General features: G+C 36.3%; 1 protein-coding gene across 2 annotated transcripts in view; it reads left to right on the forward strand.

Moving 5' to 3' along the window:
• Window positions 1-1,222: 1,222 nt before the first annotated feature.
• Window positions 1,223-24,288, forward strand: part of CenB1A (Centaurin beta 1A) — a 72,346-nt gene continuing 49,280 nt past the window's right edge. Inside the window, exons 1-6 of one of the 2 annotated variants that reach the window (XM_069842803.1) lie at window positions 1,223-1,394; window positions 7,543-7,600; window positions 14,314-14,372; window positions 15,136-15,309; window positions 19,954-20,182; window positions 23,132-23,227. In XM_069842803.1, the coding sequence (XP_069698904.1) occupies window positions 1,342-1,394; window positions 7,543-7,600; window positions 14,314-14,372; window positions 15,136-15,309; window positions 19,954-20,182; window positions 23,132-23,227 (669 nt within the window). In that variant the 5' untranslated portion in view covers window positions 1,223-1,341. The remainder of the gene's footprint in view (window positions 1,395-7,542; window positions 7,601-14,313; window positions 14,373-15,135; window positions 15,310-19,953; window positions 20,183-23,131; window positions 23,228-24,288) is intronic. The other variant, XM_069842804.1, reaches the window with a different exon arrangement.

A 24,288-nucleotide genomic window follows, 5' to 3' on the forward strand; every position in this document is an offset into this window, starting at 1 on the left:
CAAATTTTTATAGTTTTACAATTTAGTAATTTTCTACAATTTTTACAATGTTGTACAATTTTTTTTACATTTTTTTTTTTTTTTTTTTTACATTTTGGCGAGATGTAGTGAGATGAAATGAGGTCCGAGGATTCGCCAAAATATTACCCGGCATTTGCCTTTTCGGTGGGGGAAACCTCGGAAAAACCCAACCAGGTAATCAAATCAAAGGGGGTAATCAATCAAAGGTGTTGATGCCAAGGACTCGCCCTAGACCATCCGGCTTCAGTACTAACCCACTGCGGGGTTTCCAGGTTTCAGTACTGCCAATATATATATTTTTTATTTATGAAATTGTAATATTTATTATTATTATTATTATTATTATTATTATTATTATTATTATAACTGCATTAAGAAAAGTAAAAATAAAAATTAATGATTTGTTTTTTTTATTATGTAATAGAGAGAAGAGACATTACATACCATATGTTTTAAATGTTATGTTATTTTTTTTAGTTGGCTACCATGTCTTTATAACTTTATGTACGAAAACAAAGTGTTGTATTCTGTCCTTGCAGTCAACAGCTGTTTAATTACTAACATTAAGCTTTTGAGTTCTGTCCGCATGCACAGCAATTTTCCAAAATCGATTCGAATGTGCATTGCAGTGCCATCTATAGATAAGAATGTGTACTATGTCATGCCTATGAGTGCTCCAGTGTGAGCAGCATGGTAAAGAGGGAGGGTACTGTACCGTTCGTTTGAACGACTCCGACTCATCACCACTGGTGACTGTTATTTCGGAACTGTTATTTGGAACATAGTATTTTTTCGGAACCGGAACAGTCGGAACTGTTCCGGGAAAAGAACAACTTCGCCCATCACTAATCTGTGCCAAACGAGGATACCACTCGGCCTCAGAGCAGTGCATCTGCACCCTCTGTGGGCACAGCTGCAGTCAGTATCATATACTAACCTGCCAAGCAAGGACTGAGACACTAACGTTCTACGCAAAAGAAGGCAACTTTTGACTAAAATGTAACAATGTACACATTGTGTTTAATAAATCTTATTTATACCAATTTTAATTTAATTTGGAGGAAATGGCCCTAAATTAAAAAGAATTGAAAAACGTTCATGTCAAAAATATAGTGAGGCGGGACATTTCTCTCTAAATTGGGAAATATTAAGATGTTTGGCGGGAAAATTACTTTACTGACCCTTACAACACTGGCCAAACTGCCAACTAGTAGCATTTTTTTTATGTCTCGTGTCTGAATCAGAGAATGTAGTGATTTGACGTTTAGTGTAAAAAAATAAGCAAAGTACTCTATTTCCTCATTCATTTTCAACACCGTTATGGAGTCTGTAATAGAAATCCAAGAATGTCTTCGGGACTCTCCTAAGTTTCGGTAAGCTGTAACTGTCCAGAGATCAAAAACCTAGGTCAAGATTTGGGTGTAACCTCATCCGTTCACTTATGTACGGCAATCCATAAACATGTCCATGTTAATATATATTGTTTCACTTTTGTTAATTACTCTTCGAAATTGATAACTTATTATTGCAAAGTTTATGCATGGCACTTCGGTTACCTTTCGGTAAACAAGAATAGACTTAGGCCTATGAATGGCATATTTAATTAAATAAAGTTGAGGTCTATAACTTAGGCTATTGGTAATATTTGTTGCACTTTTCCTAATGTAGCCTCTCCAGAGTTTCGTATTTTATTAAATAACCAACCATAGTTATTTTAATTTTTAAAGGTCCGCATGTCGTCTATGAATTAGGCTATTGTTGGTATTTCTGTAGTATAGGCCTACTATTGTGTTAATTACGACGTTAAGGTACAGGTGAATTTACATCCTTGGCTTCTAGTTAAATCATAAGTATCATAAAAAGATGAGTTCAGACCCCAATTTCACACCAAAAATAAGGGTAGAAAGTTTCTGTGAAAGTGGTGACCTGCGGAGATGTGTGTTATAAACATGCGTCCTGTTCTCAATATTTTCTAGCCCCTAATTTTCGAATAATACACACACACACCTAAACCGGGCTCTAATCTCAGAGGATATGTCACTGCACCTGTACGGAAGCGCGCCCCCTTTGGTGACAATATTGTAAAGATTTCCCTTGTCATTATTTGTGTAGCTATCCTGATATTTTCTTTATCTTTTCTCGAATTTGTTTCTACAATGGAAAGAGAGAGGGTTTGTTTCATGAATCGTCTTCCCTGCCACAAGTGAAAGAAATGATTAAGGGACGTTGTAAAGTAAACGAACCAATAAGCCTATTCTGTTTGGGATGGGAGACTAGTTACTGTATTAACGGGACATCCTTCAAGCAGAATGCTAGAGAGCCAATGCATACCAAATGGTAGGCTACAGGAATAGCCTAAATTAATTAGTAGCTCGACCATTTAAAAAAAATGTTAAATTATTTCTTAATAGTGATGACCCCTATCTGCAACTAGACAGGAATTAGTATTTTTTTTTATTTAGGCCTACCTTCATATAAAAATGGCAACCATTTTTGTATTATGGCATTCGACATTTTTGGCTTTTGTAGTCCGTTGCGGTAAATGCAATAGTTCAACTCAAAAGTGATGTAATTAAAGATAGGGAAAACACTTTTATTTCCAGGAATTCCAAGCTACATTTATGTTTTGTACCTTTTCCTATCTCTCTTTGTAATAATTGAAAGTTAAGGCCAAAATTGATTACCATATTTAATTGTTTTATTAAAATGGTTATTATTTATGTATGTATTTATTTTCAACAGGATGGAATGAAATACCAGGGCTGTTATTTTGTTAGAGGACAGCTTAGAGACACTCAAACCTTTAGCAAAAAGCATAATTTGACTTCTCTTACTCATCCTATTTTTTAATTAGAAGCAGCTTTTCAGTTTTTCTCTTAATTTAAGTCTTAATATTTCTGGTGAGGGACCTAATAAAAATGTCAAATTTTTAATACAAAGAGTACTACTCTGTAAAAAATGGAGCTTGGCATGCCATGGGAACCATGAGATTTGATCCTGGCCAGAGAATTCCAGGGACTCGGAAAATTTTACACATTTCATAGTGCTGATGTAAACACTATCAGATGTTACTGACAGCAAAATCAGAAGAATCTGATCATCCTATTAGCAAGAGTTTACAGTCACGTGACACTGTTGCTTGCATCTATGATGGACAGTGGTGGAAATGAGACATCAGTTTAGAAAATAAGTATGTTTGTGTTGTTCTATCACCCAGCAGGTCCAAGAACCTCCTTCAAGAAATCAGTGGCTGACAGAAAATGTTTGCTTTGGAACTTAAAACAATAACAGACCACTCACATGTTATTTCCGACAGTTTGTTTGAAGAAATATCTCATTTTGTAATCAATGCATATCTTAAAAAGTTGTTTTACACAAAATATCTAATTAGTAAGCATAGTAACTGTATTTGTATGATGGTTTGTTAAACATAGCAATATTTAATCGTACAAGTATAAAAATTTATTGTTGAACAATAACTGCCCCCTCCCCCGAATACAACAAATAAATATGAAAAATTTACAAAAAATAGGCTGCTACTACAGACAGAGCATAGCTAACAATATTAGTTATTTTAACTTATTAATAATACAATTTATAAACAAATATATAAAAAATTTATAACAAATAAGCTGTAGGTGAATACTAAGGGATACTATCTTCCTTATTGATGTTGACAATAAAGGTGATGATGGAGCAAGCAGAGCAGTGATAACAACATCTTTGATTTTGGTCGTGCTCAAACCAAACCTTTTCCAAGTGTTGTAGAAATGGAGAGGAATTTTACTGCGATCCCCCACCATTAATGACTTCTGTGTCTTGTAAGCTGTACATCTCTTGAAAATATGGCATTATTGGTATGTAGGCCTGTATGTTCTTCTTCTCTTCATGTACTTCCTCTGCGTGGCCAGCATGATTTTCGAACTGGATGGTAGGATCGATTATATAGCCCACATGGCGGGATGGCAAGCATATCAATTCTTCGAGCACTATCGTTCGTTGCCAAACAATTAACTTCCTCGAAGACCTCGAAACCGTTTGACTGAAGTTCGTCTGTGATCATCGAGCGGATCCTGTGATGACGAGTGTTACGTAGTAGATTTCTGAAAGGACAGGAACCCAGGACATGTGCAAGAGTTTTTCTCTCTGTGACATCGCCGACAGAGACTGTTGCCCTGGATTCTACTTGGTAGAGATCGTACACCAGATACGTGAGATGTCATCTTAATAGCTTCTTGCCATTCGCTTGAATTCAGGCCTTCATGTTGCCAAATCCACGAATTTGCTTGCCAGAATATATTCTCGGTAAAATTCGACACAGAGTCCTTTTTGCGGGAGCTTAGCCCAAGCATTCTCTTCTACCTTTCGCAATTTTTTCCTCATATGTCTAGTGTCGTAGAATCCAATGCCGGGATCCTTGATTTTCTCAATTGCATCAGTCATAGTGTTTTCATGCATTCGACGCTTTCGGCTCATAGATCCCTAGAGTATAAAACATACATATTGAAAGAGTATTGCAGTGTTGATGTGTTGCAAATAAGCTTCCCATGTGACCTGAATTGTCCAAGTCTCTTGCATTTCATGTCAGTGTATATCATGTGATCTGGAGTGTCGATTGGTATCTAAAATTTCCTTCAAGGCACTTTTAATTATTTTATCACTATCTGATAGAAATCTCTTGGGTATTTTAGATAGTTCAGCTGTTTGAAATGGATGGATTGGTGATGTACACTTAGTGGCAAAATGAATGGGCCAACTCCTGGTCGATTGAAATGCTAAGTTCTATCGTGCGGTAAATGTAACCCACTGCAAGGCATTGTCTCTTCATTGAAAGTCGTCCGTCTATAATGTAGTAAACCGTACGAGCAGTGTGTGGCCCAGTGGTAAGAAGTCTGACATCCGTACCAGAGGTTGTGAGTTCGCCTCCCAGTATGGTAAAATTATTTTCTTATTTTAACTTTTACTTAATTTATTAGTTTAAATGTGAAATGGCATTTGTTAACAAACTTCTTTATGCCTGCCTTGTAAAAATATTATTGCCCATCACCTGCGGGCTATTAATAGGTGAGACCTGGCCTGTATAAACAAAAATACTTGTTTCACATCCTAAAAATCCGGACACATATCAAACACAAATAAATAATTAAATTAACAAAAACAAACATTTTTTTAATATATTGACAAAACAAGGCCTGTGGTGGGGACTAGCATCTCGTCCACAAATCACCTGCGTCAACAACTGCCCTCATTCTGCGCGGCATGGAGTCCACAAGATTATGGAACAGGTCTAAATTCTTGGCCATCTCCTCCCACGCATCTAGAACTCTGTCCCACAATTCCTCAGGTGTCCGAACGGGTGGTTGTTCTGCCCAATTAGAGCATAGGATCCTTTTGACTGCAGCCCACAAATTTTGAACCGGATTCATATCTGGTGAATTTGGAGGCCAGTCGACTGGGTCGACATCACGCCTCCTTGTAAACCATCTTTGAATCCGGTTGGCGGTGTGTAGTCTATCGAATGATTAGCCTGCTGGAAGAAAAGTGTTCCTTCTGGATATCGTTTTCGGACGGAAGGGATCATTACATTTGCCAAAATTTGTTCATAGACTTCTGCCTTAAATCGCCCGTGGATGCGTTCCAGAAGTCCTGCCCCATCGTATGACATCCACCCCCAACACGTGACCCTCACGCAACCCGACTTGTTAATTTTTCACCTCATGAAGCGTTCATTGTATTGGTGGTCATTCATACAATAAACTAGGGCAGTACTATCGTTGCTATTGGAGACAATTACCTCGTCGGAGAAAATGACATTTCTCCAGTTGAAGTCCTGTCGGAGAGTAGCATACGCAGAATAACCTATGTGAACCAGGGCAATGAGTTATTGTTTCTGTGTCATCTTCAAGCGTAATGACGAGACAGAACGTTGTATTAACAGATAGCAGTATTGCTTGAAAGAGAGAGGGAGGTTTATTATTAGAGTTTGGACATATTCTAAGAGATATTGCCACATAATTATAGCTTTGCGAGACACATATGATGGCAAATTTGTAATAAAAACAGAAGATTGAGGGAGACTCGAACCTTGGGCTACTACTACCAACTTGTTCAATAGACCAATGCCATAACGACTTACGCTACTGTGACTGTTACTATCGGTTCGGCATAATACATGGTTTTCCTGTTCATATTCGCTTTTATTATTATTATTATTATTATTATTATTATTATTATTATTATTATTTCACTCTTCAAGGGCTCTGATGTATCTAGAATCAACCTGCCATTCGATTTTATTACATATTTTAGATGAATGCAACCACTCTCTTCAGTTTCTTCTTACTTTAATATAGGAGAGACCTGATGAGAACTAGGCTCACACTCTTGACCAAATCTTTGACAAGAGATTAACCAGGATAAACTAATTTTCTTTGGTGTTCTTTTCTGACCCATGTTTCCCTGCAGTTGTTACACTTCATATACTGATGGGTTCTGGCCGAATATAGGAGCTATTTTTACCGTACTTGGCCAGTTTGTGTGCTTAATTAGAAATATTTTACATAAATTATTTAAAACTTAAGCCTTTTTAAACTTTGTCCCTTGAGTAACACATAATTAAACCACTGGAAACATTTTCAAGCCCGCTTTCAAAATTCTGTAGATTTTTGCAAAATTTCTCATGGATCTAAGTAATACAGACTTCAGGCTTTAAAATGATGTATTACACATTTCTCTTCCACTCATGTATTACACATATGTCTTTCACTCATTTTATAATTGCCCTCTTGTGAAGAGAAATACTGTGGCCTCACCCTTTATAAGCCAACTCTGTAGCATCTTGTATTTTTTATTATTTTTTTTTATTTTAGTTGGTTATTTTACGACGCTTTATCAACATCTTAGGTTATTTAGCGTCTTAATGAGATGAAGGTGATAATGCCGGTGAAATGAGTCCGGGGTCCAACACCGAAAGTTACCCAGCATTTGCTCATATTGGGTTGAGGGAAAACCCCGGAAAAAACCTCAACCAGGTAACTTGTCCCGACCGGGAATCGAACCCGGGCCACCTGGTTTCGCGGCTAGACGCGCAACCCTTTACTCCATGGTGCGGACTAGCGTCTTGTATGTTGCTTAATTATGTCAGAGATGAAATGATTAATAAGTGCCCTATGAATTCTTTTTAAAGATGTTTTTAAAAACAGGCTGAGTTAAATTACAACAGTCCTGGTTAGTAACCAACCAATCAACCACATAGGAACGATATTGGTGAGCAGCTTACTCAGCTCACTTGATGATTCACTGCAGGTTACGTTAGGTTTGTAGCAATCTTAAGAAATTAATACATGCTAAATGCTTTGTGGAACAGGATTGTTTAATACACAGTAAACAGAAGCAACTGAACTTCACAAACAAAAGGTATCACATTCTTATAAGTATGTTCATCATGAAAGTATACCATAATCCTATAAATATGTTACTCAGTGTTTTTGTGTTTCTAAAATAGTTGTTTTTTATTTACAGGGCAATTCTGGAGGAACAAGAAGCAGATATTGAACAATTGGAACATAGACTTGATAAGGTAGGATATCCTGAAGATAATGTAGAAATATCGATAAAAGAATATTAGAAATCGAAACTAGAATGAGGCATCAATATCATTATTTATAACAAAATTGGAGAAAATATTTTCATAATTTGAACCATTCAAGTTAATTTTTCAATCCTGAATATTTAGGAGGCATTATCCCCTACTCTCTTATTTTTTTTATAAAATGAAGTATAAAGGGAAAGTATTGTAAAACAAATTAAGAAATGTTGTCGTTTTCAGCAAGTAATTTGGACTGATTTAACAAGTGTAGGTCTGGAAACTGGTTTAACATGGTGCCACACCATCCAAGACATCAGCTTGGAAAGCAATTAAGCCTTTATAAATTGAATGAAGCTGATCATGTGCATAATCTTCATTCCATACAAGAAGACTACGCATGTAAAGAAATGCATGTGTCCGCAGCCCTTCCTATTTGTTGCAGAACAAAGAACCTCTTTACAGCTCGTAGAATGCGAAGTTAATAGTCCCCTGCCTGAAGGCATACGTTTTATGTATTTTCGACGTCTTAATGGAAAATTTGCTGTTTTTCTCAACACGAGAAGGAAATACGATATTGGTAGCTGTTGAAAAACTGATTAAGCTGTTAGAAAGAATGTGATTTGTAGGCGAGTCAGTAGCGGTCCATTGAGAATGAAGTGTGATAACATAACCAGTAAGTTGTGTAATTTATCTATGGCTGTCTCATCACTCTATCAGTTTCTGTTACTGTTTGCTCCTTGTGGTGCTGTGTTAAATTGCGTGAATTTAATGCCCTGTGACATAATATTACTGACTATAATGCCAGCAATTCAGGGCTTAAACAGAAATCCTTTGGAAACAGTTTGGAACCTGATGTGTGATGTGGACGCTTCATAATGTAAGTACATTCTTGTAAAAATCCCTCATGCATTCGATGTTTTATGTTAGGTTGTTCATTGAATATAATATCTATGGTGCTAGGGAAAAGTATAAGTTAAAAAATTTCAGAAAATGAGATATGTGTTTCGAGGGATGTATATATCGCTCTTCATGTCTGGGCAAAGTGGTATAGCTGTGTAGTGATTTTTCGCTGAGTCATTATCATTGAACCAAACAGTATAAGTACATATATCTTCCTTGTCTGGCCCAAAACAGTATAAGTTGAGTTATTCTACTTTATATGTTATTAAACAGATTATCCAAAGAATATAAGTTGAGTTATACTGCTTTTCCCATGTTTGACTACAGTGATTAGTTTAATAATATTGGCTAATGTAATTCACTTGATTTTCATTGTACATAAGGCAATTTAAAATAAGAAAGCTTAAAGGTAACATCCCACTCTGAGTAAACACGATTGTTGTTTCTAATAATCCTATGTTGTTAGTCTGATAACTTTGATCACTTGTGTGCTGTGGATGTGACTCAGTGGCGCTATGTTGAAAGTCTGATAACTTTGATCACTTGTGTGCTGTGGATGTGACTCAGTGGCGCTATGTTGAAAGTCTGATAACTTTGATCACTTGTGTGCTGTGGATGTGACTCAGTGGCGCTATGTTGAAAGTCTGATAACTTTGATCACTTGTGTGCTGTGGATGTGACTCAGTTGCACTATGTTGATAGTCTGATAACTTTGATCGCTTGTGTGCTGTGGATGTGACTCAGTGGCGCTATGTTGATAGTCTGATAACTTGGATCACTTGTGTGCTGTGGATGTGACTCAGTTGCACTATGTTGATAGTCTGATAACTTGGATCACTTGTGTGCTGTGGATGTGACTCAGTGCGCTATGTTGATAGTCTGATAACTTTGATCACTTTTGTGCTGTGGATGTGACTCAGTGCGCTATGTTCATAGTCTGATAACTTTGATCACTTGTGTGCTGTGGATGTGACTCAGTGCGCTATGTTGATAGTCTGATAACTTTGATCACTTTTGTGCTGTGGATGTGACTCAGTGCGCTATGTTCATAGTCTGATAACTTTGATCACTTGTGTGCTGTGGATGTGACTCAGTGCGCTATGTTGATAGTCTGATAACTTTGATCGCTTGTGTGCTGTGGATGTGACTCAGTGGCGCTATGTTGATAGTCTGATAACTTGGATCACTTGTGTGCTGTGGATGTGACTCAGTGCGCTATGTTGATAGTCTGATAACTTTGATCACTTTTGTGCTGTGGATGTGACTCAGTGCGCTATGTTCATAGTCTGATAACTTTGATCACTTGTGTGCTGTGGATGTGACTCAGTGCGCTATGTTGATAGTCTGATAACTTTGATCGCTTGTGTGCTGTGGATGTGACTCAGTGGCGCTATGTTGATAGTCTGATAACTTTGATCACTTGTGTGCTGTGGATGTGACTCAGTGGCGCTATGTTGATAGTCTGATAACTTTGATCACTTGTGTGCTGTGGATGTGACTCAGTGGCGCTATGTTGATAGTCTGATAACTTTGATCACTTGTGTGCTGTGGATGTGACTCAGTTGCACTATGTTGATAGTCTGATAACTTTGATCACTTGTGTGCTGTGGATGTGACTCAGTGCGCTATGTTGATAGTCTGATAACTTTGATCGCTTGTGTGCTGTGGATGTGACTCAGTGGCGCTATGTTGATAGTCTGATAACTTTGATCACTTGTGTGCTGTGGATGTGACTCAGTGGCGCTATGTTGAAAGTCTGATAACTTTGATCACTTGTGTGCTGTGGATGTGACTCAGTGGCGCTATGTTGATAGTCTGATAACTTTGATCGCTTGTGTGCTGTGGATGTGACTCAGTGGCGCTATGTTGAAAGTCTGATAACTTTGATCACTTGTGTGCTGTGGATGTGACTCAGTGGCGCTATGTTGAAAGTCTGATAACTTTGATCACTTGTGTGCTGTGGATGTGACTCAGTGGCGCTATGTTGAAAGTCTGATAACTTTGATCACTTGTGTGCTGTGGATGTGACTCAGTGGCGCTATGTTGAAAGTCTGATAACTTTGATCGCTTGTGTGCTGTGGATGTGACTCAGTTGCACTATGTTGATAGTCTGATAACTTTGATCACTTGTGTGCTGTGGATGTGACTCAGTGGCGCTATGTTGAAAGTCTCATGCTTGAAGCAAAAGTTCCCCCCCCCCCCCAGTTTTGCATTCCTATTTGCTGTCGACACTTGAATACATCTTATCAGCTTAGATTGTGCACATGCTCTCTGTGAAACAGCATTATGTCTCAGAGCAAAGAAGATTTTGGCATTGTTACCTGAAAATAATAGAGATGAAAATAAAGACAAGTTAGTAATTTCTGTAACAATACCTAATGTTATAAAATGTAAGTTCAGAGCTGCATTCTTATAAAATGCTTTAAGAAGTTCAATTAAAAAATAGAATTAACCCTTTTATGAAATAGAAATCACTTACGAAATTTTATCATTTTTATACGAGACTGAATAACACACAAACTTAAGATACATAGCCAATGTATGGACAGAGAGCATCAGAGAATGAGACCTTAGTGAGACCAAAAAATTAATTCAGAGCTTACAAGCAGGAGAAGAAGAGGACGCGAAATACAGGGCAATCTTATGTTACAGGAAATGATAAAGTAACGAGACAGAGAGGTCCTAAAACACACCCTGCAGAATGAAGGGTAGGGAAAAATTCAGGTAGATGGAAGACAAAATATATTTATGAATACTGGTCTCTTGAAGATTATGTAATAAGGAGTTACATTTTTTTACTTCCATGGTAAATTCTAAAAATCGGAACTCAAGTAACAAGAAAAGAAAAGACATGCAGAGTAACTCGTTTCAGTTCAGTGTCGATGGAGAACACCAACTGATTTCAGTTATACTTTTACAACAACGTCTCTGACACCTTACCTAAACTCTTCCCATGGCATTTCTGGACTTACAACCTGACAGGCAAAACGTGACATGCTACACGTGGCATGAAGGTGGAGGAGGAAGGGGAGGTAATCAAATTGCCACATGTCTACACAAAGAGTTAATGTCTCTTCCAGATAAGGAAAAAATGTTTTTTATTCTGGTGCACGTGGAGGTAAAAATCGAAATTCACATGTATCTGACATTTTCCTCAATGTATTACAGGGCAAGAAAAGTTTGAACCAAATAGATTATATAAATTGATGTAAGTGGACACAGCCATATTGTGGAGTGTGATGTAGATGTAAAATAATCACTGCTGAAAAACACAGGAAGAAGACATAGGCTTCTGTTTCAGTTCCATATTATTGGTATCAGTTGCTTCGTACAGTGAGGAAGAAGAAGAAATTCAAAGTAGTCGAGCTGAAGCACACTGATTGTCATACTTTTTCGTCGCTTTTATTTACTGCATTAGTGCTAAAAGAATGAATGAAACTGAATGAAGATAAGAATTTAAGATCATGAACCTCTTTCGTCAGGGAAATTCAGATCCCAAACTTATCACCATCACATCTCTATGATAGACTTCTCCCTATCTCAAAAGAGAAAAAGGATCTCCTATCTCCTACCACTCATTGTTCTCTTGTTTCATGAGCTCTATCGTGTTCTTCAGTCTGATGATATTCCAGATGAAGATATCCGGATCTCGTTGACAGTGGAGATGAGAATTAACTTTCAAGTTAAAAAATAGTCACTCAATGATTATTTGATGACTTTTGTGTCTGTTTTTAGAATAATACAAATTAATCCTGGAGTGAATTTTAAAAAACTGCCACAGCGAAGTGATTATTGTTGTTCAAATAAATATTACATTGCTATTTTTGTATCTGTTCTTATTAATGTAAACTAATCCTGGTATTACTTAATTATTAATTTATTGACGTGTGCAGCGACAATTCTTCATTCCTGAGCCTGTTCTTTTTAATGTAAACTAATCCTGAAGTGACTTAAAAAATCAACAATATAACTTGATATTTCTTCATTCCTGAGCCTGTTCTTTTTAATATAAACTAATCCTGGTGTGACTGAATTATTTAACATTATATCGAAGTCACTATTGTTATTCAAATCAACAATATAACTTGACATTTCTTCATTCCTGAGCCTGTTCTTTTTAATATAAACTAATCCTGGTGTGACTGAATTATTTAATATTATATCGAAGTCACTATTGTTATTCAAATCAACAATATGACTTAATTATTTAATATTATATCGAAGTCACTATTGTTATTCAAATCAACAATATAACTTGACATTTCTTCATTCCTGAGCCTGTTCTTTTTAATATAAACTAATCCTGGTGTGACTGAATTATTTAATATTATATCGAAGTCACTATTGTTATTCAAATTAACAATATGACTTAATTATTTAATATTATATCGAAGTCACTATTGTTATTCAAATCAACAATATAACTTGACATTTCTTCATTCCTGAGCCTGTTCTTTTTAATATAAACTAATCCTGGTGTGACTGAATTATTTAATATTATATCGAAGTCACTATTGTTATTCAAATCAACAATATGACTTAATTATTTAATATTATATCGAAGTCACTATTGTTATTCAAATCAACAATATAACTTGACATTTCTTCACTCCTGAGCCTGTTCTTTTTAATATAAACTAATCCTGGTGTGACTGAATTATTTAACATTATATCGAAGTCACTATTGTTATTCAAATCAACAATATAACTTGACATTTCTTCACTCCTGAGCCTGTTCTTTTTAATATAAACTAATCCTGGTGTGACTGAATTATTTAACATTATATCGAAGTCACTATTGTTATTCAAATCAACAATATAACTTGACATTTCTTCATTCCTGAGCCTGTTCTTTTTAATATAAACTAATCCTGGTGTGACTGAATTATTTAATATTATATCGAAGTCACTATTGTTATTCAAATCAACATTTCCTTGTGTCCACACTTGTGGAGTAACGGTTAGCGTGTCTGACCGCGAAACCACCCTGGAACTCAATTGAGACTGTGTCGGATGGAGTTCCTTAGTGGCTCAGTTGGTAGGGTGCTGTACGTTCAATCAGAGGTCCCGGGATCGATACCCGGCCCCGGAACAATTTTTCCCTTGAAATTGTGTAAGTGAATGTTTCACTATGTAGAGAAGGAGAGATGTAGTATTTATTCTGAATAAACTTAATTTATTCAGCTTCCTCCAAGCAGAGGCTGCCTGAAAGGCAAAGCTTACTATAAAATTGTTGTTTTTTTTTTTTAAATAAATGGTAGGTAAACAATTATGGCCATTGTTATAGAGATGTTATTGATTTGTAGTGATTATTAACCCTGTTCTCTTTCGAGTAATTGTTCATGTTAAAACAAATCCCCACGCAGTTCTCGAAATTGTAGTCCAGTGTGAAGGTGATAAGTGATAATTCCATGTAATAGATTTACTGCATCTCAATGATATATGGCTTTGAGCAAAATTTGTTGACCATTTCTCAGCCAGTAATTTCTCCAGTTAAAAGTGTTGTTAAATATAAATTTTGTAATAGAAGATAGGTTTTGTTGTAGATATTGTTTAAATAGGGGAGGAGACAATGTGGTCATATCTTGAATGCTTTGTAATGGTAGTCTGTTCCTCTTTCCCTTGGAAACTTTGGTTGGTGCAACCTTCAGTATTTAAATAGCAAGGAAAAGGGACCAACCTAAAGACATCTGGAAGAAGTTCATAACATCCCATGAGGAAATGCATAACATAAGTAGGAAGTGGGAGCATCATATCTGAATAAATGCTTGACCTGAATATTTATATTTTTTTGTTCTTTACAGATATTAAAGATGTGTGGGCTCATGGTTGATGTAGGAAAAAGTTATGTGGCACAACAAAGGTAAGGCAGTATTTAATACTAGTGTATGTTTTCGTTCATAATACTGAATATATTTGATTCATGAACGAAGATTGTATAAATAATTTATACAAAACTATATCCATATTTATTAACAAATCTATACCTATAATTAATTAAAATACTATTCTTTAATTAACTGAAAGCTTCTTTATGATTCAGTTGACAGGGAAACGTTCAGTTAGTCGTGTTGATTTCTTCTGTGTAAGAAAATTATATTGAAAATAATCGAACAGTGAAATTATTGTATAGAAGAGTTGGAAATATTGACATAAGTTAGTGCTTTCCTGCCTTAACTTGTGTGTGACGTGAAATATAAAAATAGACTATGTTAATAAACTATCTTCTTCTTTGTAATACAGTAGAACTCCAGTTATCTGGACCCCCAATCATCCAGGTAGCTACTATATAGAATTATGTACTGTACTAAAATAAATTTGTATAGTATACTGTATCCTAATTTTATTACCTACTATTAATGTACAATTTTAATAGTAAAGTACAGTACATATATAGCGGTACCTCTTTTGCTTAGTTTTTATCAATAAAAATTTGTCAGACATAGATTTCTCTTAATTATTCCTGAACTATATCCAATTATCCGGTCTGGGTTTCTGCATATCCAGATCGACCTGATCTCCAGTTAGTCCGGATAATTGGAGTTGTACTATTTCAATATTTCCGTAAATTATCCTGAACTCTTCTTTAAGAAACTGTATTAAAATTATATTTCTCCTATTTTCAGTCAGTTTGCTAACAGTTTATGGGATTTAAGCAGTTATTTTCGAGAAGACACTGATATCATGGTGTGCCTTAACAAATTAATTCATGCTCTTCAAGAAATGAACAAGTTCCATACCATTCTACTAGATCAAGCATCTCGTACCATATTGAAGAATCTCACATCCTTTGTTAAAGGGTAAGCTAATCAGTATTAGAAATGCTGAGTTATTTGCTGTTACAAACGTGAAGAATCTGAATCCTGTGAGTGTGACTGATAAGAAGTGTGCAATAAATAGGTTCTTCGAGCTTTATTTATTGTAATAGTTGTTGAGTAATGTGGCTGTTTTATGTAATGGTATTTAACAGAAAAACAGTTTTATTGTAGTCTCTGTTTTCTGTTCACTTAAGTGTTGCCTGATTAAAAAAATGCATATTTCATACATTCCTGTATCATAAGCAGATTGCATTTTGGAACGACTGTGTAGTGTGTATATATGTATACATAGTGTAGTGCCAAATGGCAGGTCTTTCACTGCAAACCCAGCATTCTTTAGTTTTCCTGCTTTCTGCCTTCCTCTTTGTCTCTGCATATGATCCATATATCTTAATGTCGTCTATCATCTGATATCTTCTTCTGCCCCGAACTCTTCTCCTGTTCACCATTCCTTCCAGTGCATCCTTCAGTAGGCAGTTTCTCCTCAGCCAGTGACCCAGCCAATTCCTTTTCCTCTTCCTGATCAGTTTCAGCATCATTCTTTCTTCACTCGATCTTTCCAACACAACTTAATTTCTTATTCTGTCTGCCCACTTCACAAACTCCATTCTTCTCCGTATCCACATTTCAAATGCTTCTAGTTGTTTCTCTTCACTTCGTCATAATGTTCATGCTTCTGCTTCATACAATGTCACACTCCACACAAAGTACTTCACTAGTTTCTTAGTTCTTTCTCTAGAGGTCCACAGAAGTTGTTCCTTCTTCTGTTAAAAGCTTCCTTTGCCATTGCTATCCTGCTTTTGATTTACTGTGGAAAGACTCATCATGCCATGTTTGCAGTTTTTCTTGGGAAAGATGAATACCCTAGCTTCCCATTGCTTTTCTCACACCACTCTCTCTTTCGCATCTTAAAAGAGACAAGGGTGCCCCAGCATGGAGGTGATGGGAGAGGATTTGACTAATTAGGCCCTCCGGACTTCACCAGAATTCACCACAAGGGTTAAATATCAGGATTTTTGACCAGATCAGAGATCTGTGTAGTGTAGCATTTTAAAATGAATAATCTACACGAAAAATATTTGTTCTAAATTAGAATATTTATTGTTATAGAAAGTGAATAGAGGCAAATGGAAATCACATATTAGCATTTGTTGTGTAGTAATTCACAGTACAGCCTTGCTCTGGCCGATGAATAGAAGCTGCAGAGTACATTTCACTGGACGATATGTGTCGGAGGAAGAAAAATTGTTTGTATGCATCTGAAGTCTGATTAGTGTAATATGTAGCTACTCAGTGATGTACGCAATGGAGAGGGGTAAGGAACTGGCCACCGTACCTCATTATCTCCTGGCCTAGTTGCCTCATAAATGGTGCCTTGTTGGTATCACTTGTGGGGTTCAGTCCCATCTTCGGACAGTTGACTAAACAAAGACAGTGAATATACTGGCTGTAATGTTGTGAAGCAAAGAAAGGAAACATGTGAGAAGTCGCATATTTGGCAAACTCTGCAGTTCCTGTGAAAGAAATTCTAAGACTGAATTCTGAATTCACAGTTGTGTTGGTAACAAGCATAATTCCTGCATTTAGCTTGTAATCAGTTTAGGTGTCAGTTCCTGAGAAGAAGAACAAGCATGGGAGGGACATCTTATATAAAAATATGAATTTGATAACTACACATGTTTAGATTCTAAAAATTCAAGTTTTGGATACCTAAAAGGACATTTGAAAATATGGAAATAGGAAGCAAAAAGCAGTAGCATTTTACAATTTATACTCTAACTACCAGCTCTGCTGTTGGCAGGCACTTCCACTTTATTAACTTTTCAATATTCTCGTTCCCAAAGTTTATGCATATTGAAGATTTGTACTCTCAGATCTATGACTTTTTTTTCTGTACAGACTCACATCAGTCTTTCTAAGGTAACTGACATGTATTGAAACAAATGTATGCTTGCAACAATGGTGACTTTTAGACATGGATTCACAAAAAGCTGGAGCCCTTCTAATTTTTTGATAGTATCGAGCAAAAAGATGAAGTTTTATCTTACATACACCAGATCCAAGAATGGCCCTTCACTCAAGTTTCAACAAATCTTACAACCATTCATCAAAAGTAGAAATGCGTTAATGTTTCTGTTACTGCAAATTCTTACAGCTACAGTCTGTTCCGAGAATAAAATGTAATTATGCTACATATAAACGTCTTTCTTTTAGGTTATGGCTTTCAACAAAATTATATTACAAAAAATATTATCCCTCAGCAGTATGACATTGCCTTCATTTAATAAACGTTATTAAATACATTACATATTTCTTATAGAACTTAAACAGGAAAGCGCTGTAAAATTCAGTAAACACTGTATTACTTGTTTGGATGGTAAATTGTTCATTTTCACGATAATACAATCACGAGCTTCTGTTACTCTAATTTGATCCAGGCACTGCTAATAATATTAATTTTTTTAATTTTGTACACACAGGTTATGTCCAAAATTCGTCTACTTGCCTTAAAGTCAGTAAGCATATATTATAATAATTAACACTCCTGTCTTCACTTGTAGATCAAGCTGCAGACAGTGAGCAGTATGAGGAGTCTCCACCGCTGCCTTACTTAATAACAGATCTACTCCGTCTTTCTGAATAGAGGAGTGTAAACCTATTTCCCCATAGATACATACTTCAGTGTGTAGCCTGTACTCTTTGAAGGTTCTTACATTCCAGAAGCAAATTTTTGTTTTCTGTTTCATTCCAAAAATTGTTAACTTTACATCTGTTTGATAAGGATGAATTGCTTAAACATGCAGAAGTCGTAGATATTTTACACAGAAAAAAAAAATGTTTCATATTCATGTCTTGAATATTTTATTCAAAGATACTCAAATTTACTGAAGGAAAGTGAGCATGACAGACTTGAAGAGTTTCCTTAAATCATTGTAAATGTATCTGTTGTTTGGCTTTGGATGTCCTCCATTCACAGTTTGTAAATGGATCTAGAATAGATATAAATAATATTATGGAAAGTGTGCCTTACAGTAACTCCAATTGAAAAAGTTTTCTGTGTTGTGGTAAAGAATCAAACAGAATTCAGGACTATGTTAAACACATCTGATCGAAAAGATGAAGCTGACATCACAAGGAGAAGTAAGATGCAAGAAGCAATTTGCAGAAAAGGAGCAACAAGAAACTGACTATACCCTCGTTAATCCTAGAGAGCTTTCAGAATAGGAAGGCATATAAGGCGGAGCTGGTTCAGGCCAGTCTAAGTCGACTAGCCAGTGTTGCCTAGTTAAATCGTCGCAAAGTCATGCTCAAGCTTAGCATATTAGTTTCTTTCTTGTGCGCACAATACTTATGGCTAGGAATGAATTTTAAGCTGTGCCATTCGATAGGGCTACACATACTGAATTGAACTGTACAAGAATGGCAATTGTATGTCAACTGGTTTGCGTGTTATCGCTTTAAGACTAAACAGAGATATCCAACCTACAGCAGAGAATATATTTTGCTCTGAAGTCCCTCTCTGTAAACAAAGACAGATTATGTTTATTTTCTAATTCAGATGTGAACTGTTTTCTCTTGTGTGATGTGTAACTTACCGTAACAATGTCTCTTGAAGGGATTGCAATTGGTTCTGGTGTTTCATCTATTATATGCAAAAGGACAGTCCTACACTCACAAGCGAGGAGTATGGTATTTTCTGTATATAATTTTTTAAAGGAGTGGCTTATGATGCAGTCCATGCCAGTTTTTCACAAACAAAGAATCTGACTGCAGAGGCGTGTGGTTTAGAAAGTGCATGAGTTATTTCATATTCTCGGACAGAACAAAGAGACAATTAAAATAGGTGATATACTTGAATTTACCTCTCCTGGAAAATAACGCAAATCAAATGTATTAATTATTTGTATAATTTTCAGAATCATGTATCACTTCATTGTACGATATTTGAAATATATTAGTAGTATGTGTTAGCAGTGTTATTATAATAGAAAGTGGAAAGAAGAAGAAAGCTGAGACTAACCATAGGTATAATAGAAAGAATTCAGTACCAACCTAATGGGTAGACCTAAATAATGATGTTCAAATCAAGAGCATTTTGAAAAAGGAATAGCCTCAAACTAATTTGCTCATGTTGGTGATATCTTGAATTGCGGACATGCCTATTGGTTTCTTGGCCCATCAAATATATCTCGTTCAGGAATGTGTACTTTTAGTATTGTAAGAATATAATGCAGGACAGTAGTCATATCTCGTTCAGGAATGTGTACTTTTAGTATTGTAAGAATATAATGCAGGACAGTAGTCATATCTCGTTCAGGAATGTGTACTTTTAGTATTGTAAGAATATAATGCAGGACAGTAGTCATATCTCGTTCAGGAATGTGTACTTTTAGTATTGTAAGCATATAATGCAGGACAGTAGTCATATCTCGTTCAGGAATGTGTACTTTTAGTATTGTAAGAATATAATGCAGGACAGTAGTCATATCTCGTTCAGGAATGTGTACTTTTAGTATTGTAAGCATATAATACAGACAGTAGTTTCCATTTATTTATCCACAGTTAATCAGGATGATGGTGAATTACCGAGAAATTAAAATTGAAACATTTTAATTTTGTTGGCAGTGATATAAAGAATGTGCGCGAGTCTCGCCACTACTTCGAGAAGATCTCAGGAGATCTGGACAGTGCACTGTTGCGGAACTCGCAGGCGCCGCGCAGCCGTCCTGCAGAAGCAGAAGAGGCGCAGAACTTGCTGTGTGCCACCCGCTCATGTTTCCGCCACACAGCTCTTGATCACGTTCACAATCTCAGTCTTCTGCAGGCCAGGAAGAAACCAGAAGTTTTAGGAACTGTAAGTGTAATTTTTACATACTTTCTAGTTGACTTTCAGTGTGTGCAACATTTAATTGGCACATTAAACAGAAATAATGGTAGTTTGAAGTTTGGCCATGAGAGGGTGACAACATATTATATGAACTTTTATTGTTGTTTCGCCTCTGAAAAACTTAATGGAAATTTTAATGAAGTTGTCATCACTCTTCGAAAAGTTAAGAAATTTCCTGTGATGTTAGGGTCAAAATTTTTACATATCATAATGATTTTGAAGAACTAAATAATTAGGCACAACACTGTAAATAAATAAGTAAAGCACTGCAGATTGTTAAATTATAATAAAAAGAAATATAAGCAGAGTATTGAGGATGTAGAAACACAAATAATACATCAGAAAGTAAAATTTTAGATTATTGGAACATTTGCTAACCTGAGCAGGTTTGGATCCTAGATCCTTCAGGTTAGTGAGGTTCTGTACTTCCAGATTTCATTGTATTTAACATTTAATTTTTCCTTTCTTCTCAATTTTCCCCTAAACAAATCTGAAGGAAAGCATTGATCATGTGTCACTTGGGAGTGGATTTGTCTGAAAATATTTTTCATTTGATGGAAATATATCGAAGTTTCAGTGGTTTGCTGGACCTTTGTAATCAGTTGGGGCGTGGGGAGGGGAGTACAAGCAGCAGGAGAAGAAACCTAATCTAATAGATAATAAATTCATCTACCATTTGTTTTTTGTCAGCTCTTGTAATGACGGTATGAACAGATCCAATATCATAAAAGAAATTTAACATCATCCTCTATGATAACTTCTGACCAATTAAAGCATTTTTCTTTAAAGAAGCTTAACTTTTTTATAGTTATAACTTTAAACCACTTTTTTTTTTCCAACAAGTTCAACCTTCTAAATAATGATAACCAATTGAAACATTTTTGTCACAGTCCAACCCACCAAAGACTTGTATGTGTTCTATTCAAGCTCTGACAGTGTCACACAAGACTCAGTAGCGAATTAAGTCATATATGTTCTCTTATCTTGACGTTCAGGCTTCGGAAATGCCTTTACACATCCAGTAGCATACCAGCATGTTCTGTTAACTACTCAGATTTTGCACTACGATTGTAGAAAATTTAAATAGAATATAGTTGTGTTTTCATAGTTGTATAACTTCTGTAAATTTTTATTGAAGTTAATCGTAATATTGTTATAGTAAATACTTGTAGTAAAATATTAACAGAAACATTACATTGCTCCATATTATTAGCGGACGGAATTTATCCCTCTTTTTATCTATTTTTGATGTTAACTCGATTTCAAATGTCTTGATTTATGTCCCTTAGTATAATATTTTCCACAAGTCACTTCCTGTACTCTTTGTAGCTTAGGAAGCTTGGAGGTCTCTAGCACTACCAGGTTAACTCCTGTCCGATGTTTGATGTGGCTAATATACCTACAAAGCCACTTCCTGGACTCTTTGTAGCTTAGGAAGCTTGGAGGTCTGTAGCACTACCAGGTTAACTCCTGTCCGATGTTTGATGTGGCTAATATACCTACAAAGCCACTTCCTGGACTCTTTGTAGCTTAGGAAGCTTGGAGGTCTGTAGCACTACCAGGTTAACTCCTGTCCGATGTTTGATGTGGCTAATATACCTACAAAGCCACTTCCTGGACTCTTTGTAGCTTAGGAAGCTTGGAGGTCTGTAGCACTACCAGGTTAACTCCTGTCCGATGTTTGATGTGGCTAATATACCTACAAAGCCACTTCCTGGACTCTTTGTAGCTTAGGAAGCTTGGAGGTCTGTAGCACTACCAGGTTAACTCCTGTCCGATGTTTGATGTGGCTAATATACCTACAAAGCCACTTCCTGGACTCTTTGTAGCTTAGGAAGCTTGGAGGTCTGTAGCACTACCAGGTTAACTCCTGTCCGATGTTTGATGTGGCTAATATACCTACAAAGCCACTTCCTGGACTCTTTGTAGCTTAGGAAGCTTGGAGGTCTGTAGCACTACCAGGTTAACTCCTGTCCGATGTTTGATGTGGCTAATATACCTACAAAGCCACTTCCTGGACTCTTTGTAGCTTAGGAAGCTTGGAGGTCTCCAGCACTACCAGGTTAACTCCTGTCCGATGTTTGATGTGGCTAATATACCTACAAAGCCACTTCCTGGACTCTTTCTCTGCGCAAGTGACCAGCAGGCGTCCACAGCTTGGTGCACTCGAACCTGGGCAGGATGGTGTCGTTGTCAAGCATCCCACACAGCATCTTAGCAACCCGGGAACTGCTCCTCAATAAACCCTTCCTCCTGCATGCCCTCTTGAAAGACTGCATACTGAGTGGAGTAAGACTGTGCGGCAGAGACCCTTAGATTCCCTTCACCCCTTCGTGGTTCTCTTTTGGCATGTTGTGCCTCAGGTGGAGTGCCACTATGTTGTGGCGTTGTCCCTTTGGCACTCGTGTTGTTAATAAAAGCCCAATCTACAGTTTCCTGTTTTTCAGATCTTCGAGATGAGGAAGGTTAAGGAGGAGAACCAGCAGCTGCAGGGCAGGGGTACCAACTTTCGCTGCCTTCCCCCATCTACACAGCTTCCCTCTGAAGCTTCCTCCACCTTCAGAAAGTAGGGCCTCTTTTTCTTACCATTGGCTTTTGGATTCAGCAAGGTTTTACTGGACCTCGTGGTAGGAGTTAGTGAGAAAATGGTAGACAAGGATGGAGTCTTGAGTGTGGACTTAATGAATATCGTCCCTGGATACAGGAACAGTAGTTCCGAATTCTGAACACTGTGGGGGCGCCCTGTACAGTAAGAGAGGAAGCTCGAAGCCACCCATAGGTTTACTTGATACACAGTTGGGAGCTTCTGCCTGCTGCTCTTGTCCTTGTACTCAATAACCATCATTCATCGTGTGTGTGGCTGATGGTGGTTGTAGTAGTATTAATAATGAAATACGTTTTTCTCTTACTTCACAGTTGTTGTCGTATATGCATGCGTGCAGCACTTACTTCCATCAGGGTTCAGATTTGTGCCAAGATTTGGATCCATTTTTTAAGAAGCTGGCTGATGATGTAAGTTGATTATTTGTTTGTAGGAATTTTTCAAATATGTTATAGAAACTTAAATGTGTCTTTTGAAATCTAATGTAGGAAGACTTTTGTTTATCATTGTTGTTAGTATGGAAACCAGGTACTGCTGACTCCACATTTTGAAATAGCCTCAACCCTTTCAAAGCAAGTCTTATTGAGGATTTTTATCAACCTTAAAAGAGATTCGAAGGCAAGAAGCATCATAATCTTAGACCACTCAAGGTGACTTAATTGGCTGTAGTCATTATATGAAAGATAAATTATTTGTTAAAAATAAAATTTGTTATTCCTTGTGACTCTCATCTTATTTTTGTCATTAACGTATTCTTTACATTATATTCAATTATTTCTGTATTAGACTTTATTTCTGAAGCATAGCATTATAGCAAATGTCTTTATTCTAATATGAACTCACACCTGTGATGAAATGTAACGTTCAACATTGCTTCACCAGCTTTATTGCAATTGAAAGATTACTAACACGTATTCATAAATACGAAGAGTAAACTGTTTTACTTAGATTACATCTTTGTAATATTTTGTACTAATTACATATTGTTGATTTCTGCATATCGATCGCTTACAGTTACAGCAGAGGCGATCGTTTGTGGTTGGAGTAAAATTGTGCATTAGCATAATATTTACATTTGGCACCGGTACATATTCAGTGGTGCAGTGCAACTGCTGATGTTTTTTATTTTTATTGTGCTGATTTGTAAACATAATGAATGTATTTATTTTCAAACTATCGAACATTGCGTAGCTTTTAAAATCAAATTGAATTGACTTCTGCAAAAAGGGCATATGTTACAAATTTATAGTTTTGACTTAATTAAGAAAAATTGAATAACAGGAAAAATACTAAAAATTTATTACTGAAATTATTACTACAATAAATGTAATTGAAATATATCAACTTCTAACAATCACCATTTCGTAACCTGGAATAAATTAAAATACTTTGCAACATATGTACTTTTTGCACACCAAACATTTTTTTGTAAGAACTAAACGAACAATATTTTATTATATTTCTTACATCT

Source organism: Periplaneta americana, chromosome 13 (assembly GCF_040183065.1).
Source record: "Periplaneta americana isolate PAMFEO1 chromosome 13, P.americana_PAMFEO1_priV1, whole genome shotgun sequence".
In the NCBI taxonomy this organism is placed as follows: Eukaryota; Metazoa; Arthropoda; class Insecta; order Blattodea; family Blattidae; genus Periplaneta; species Periplaneta americana.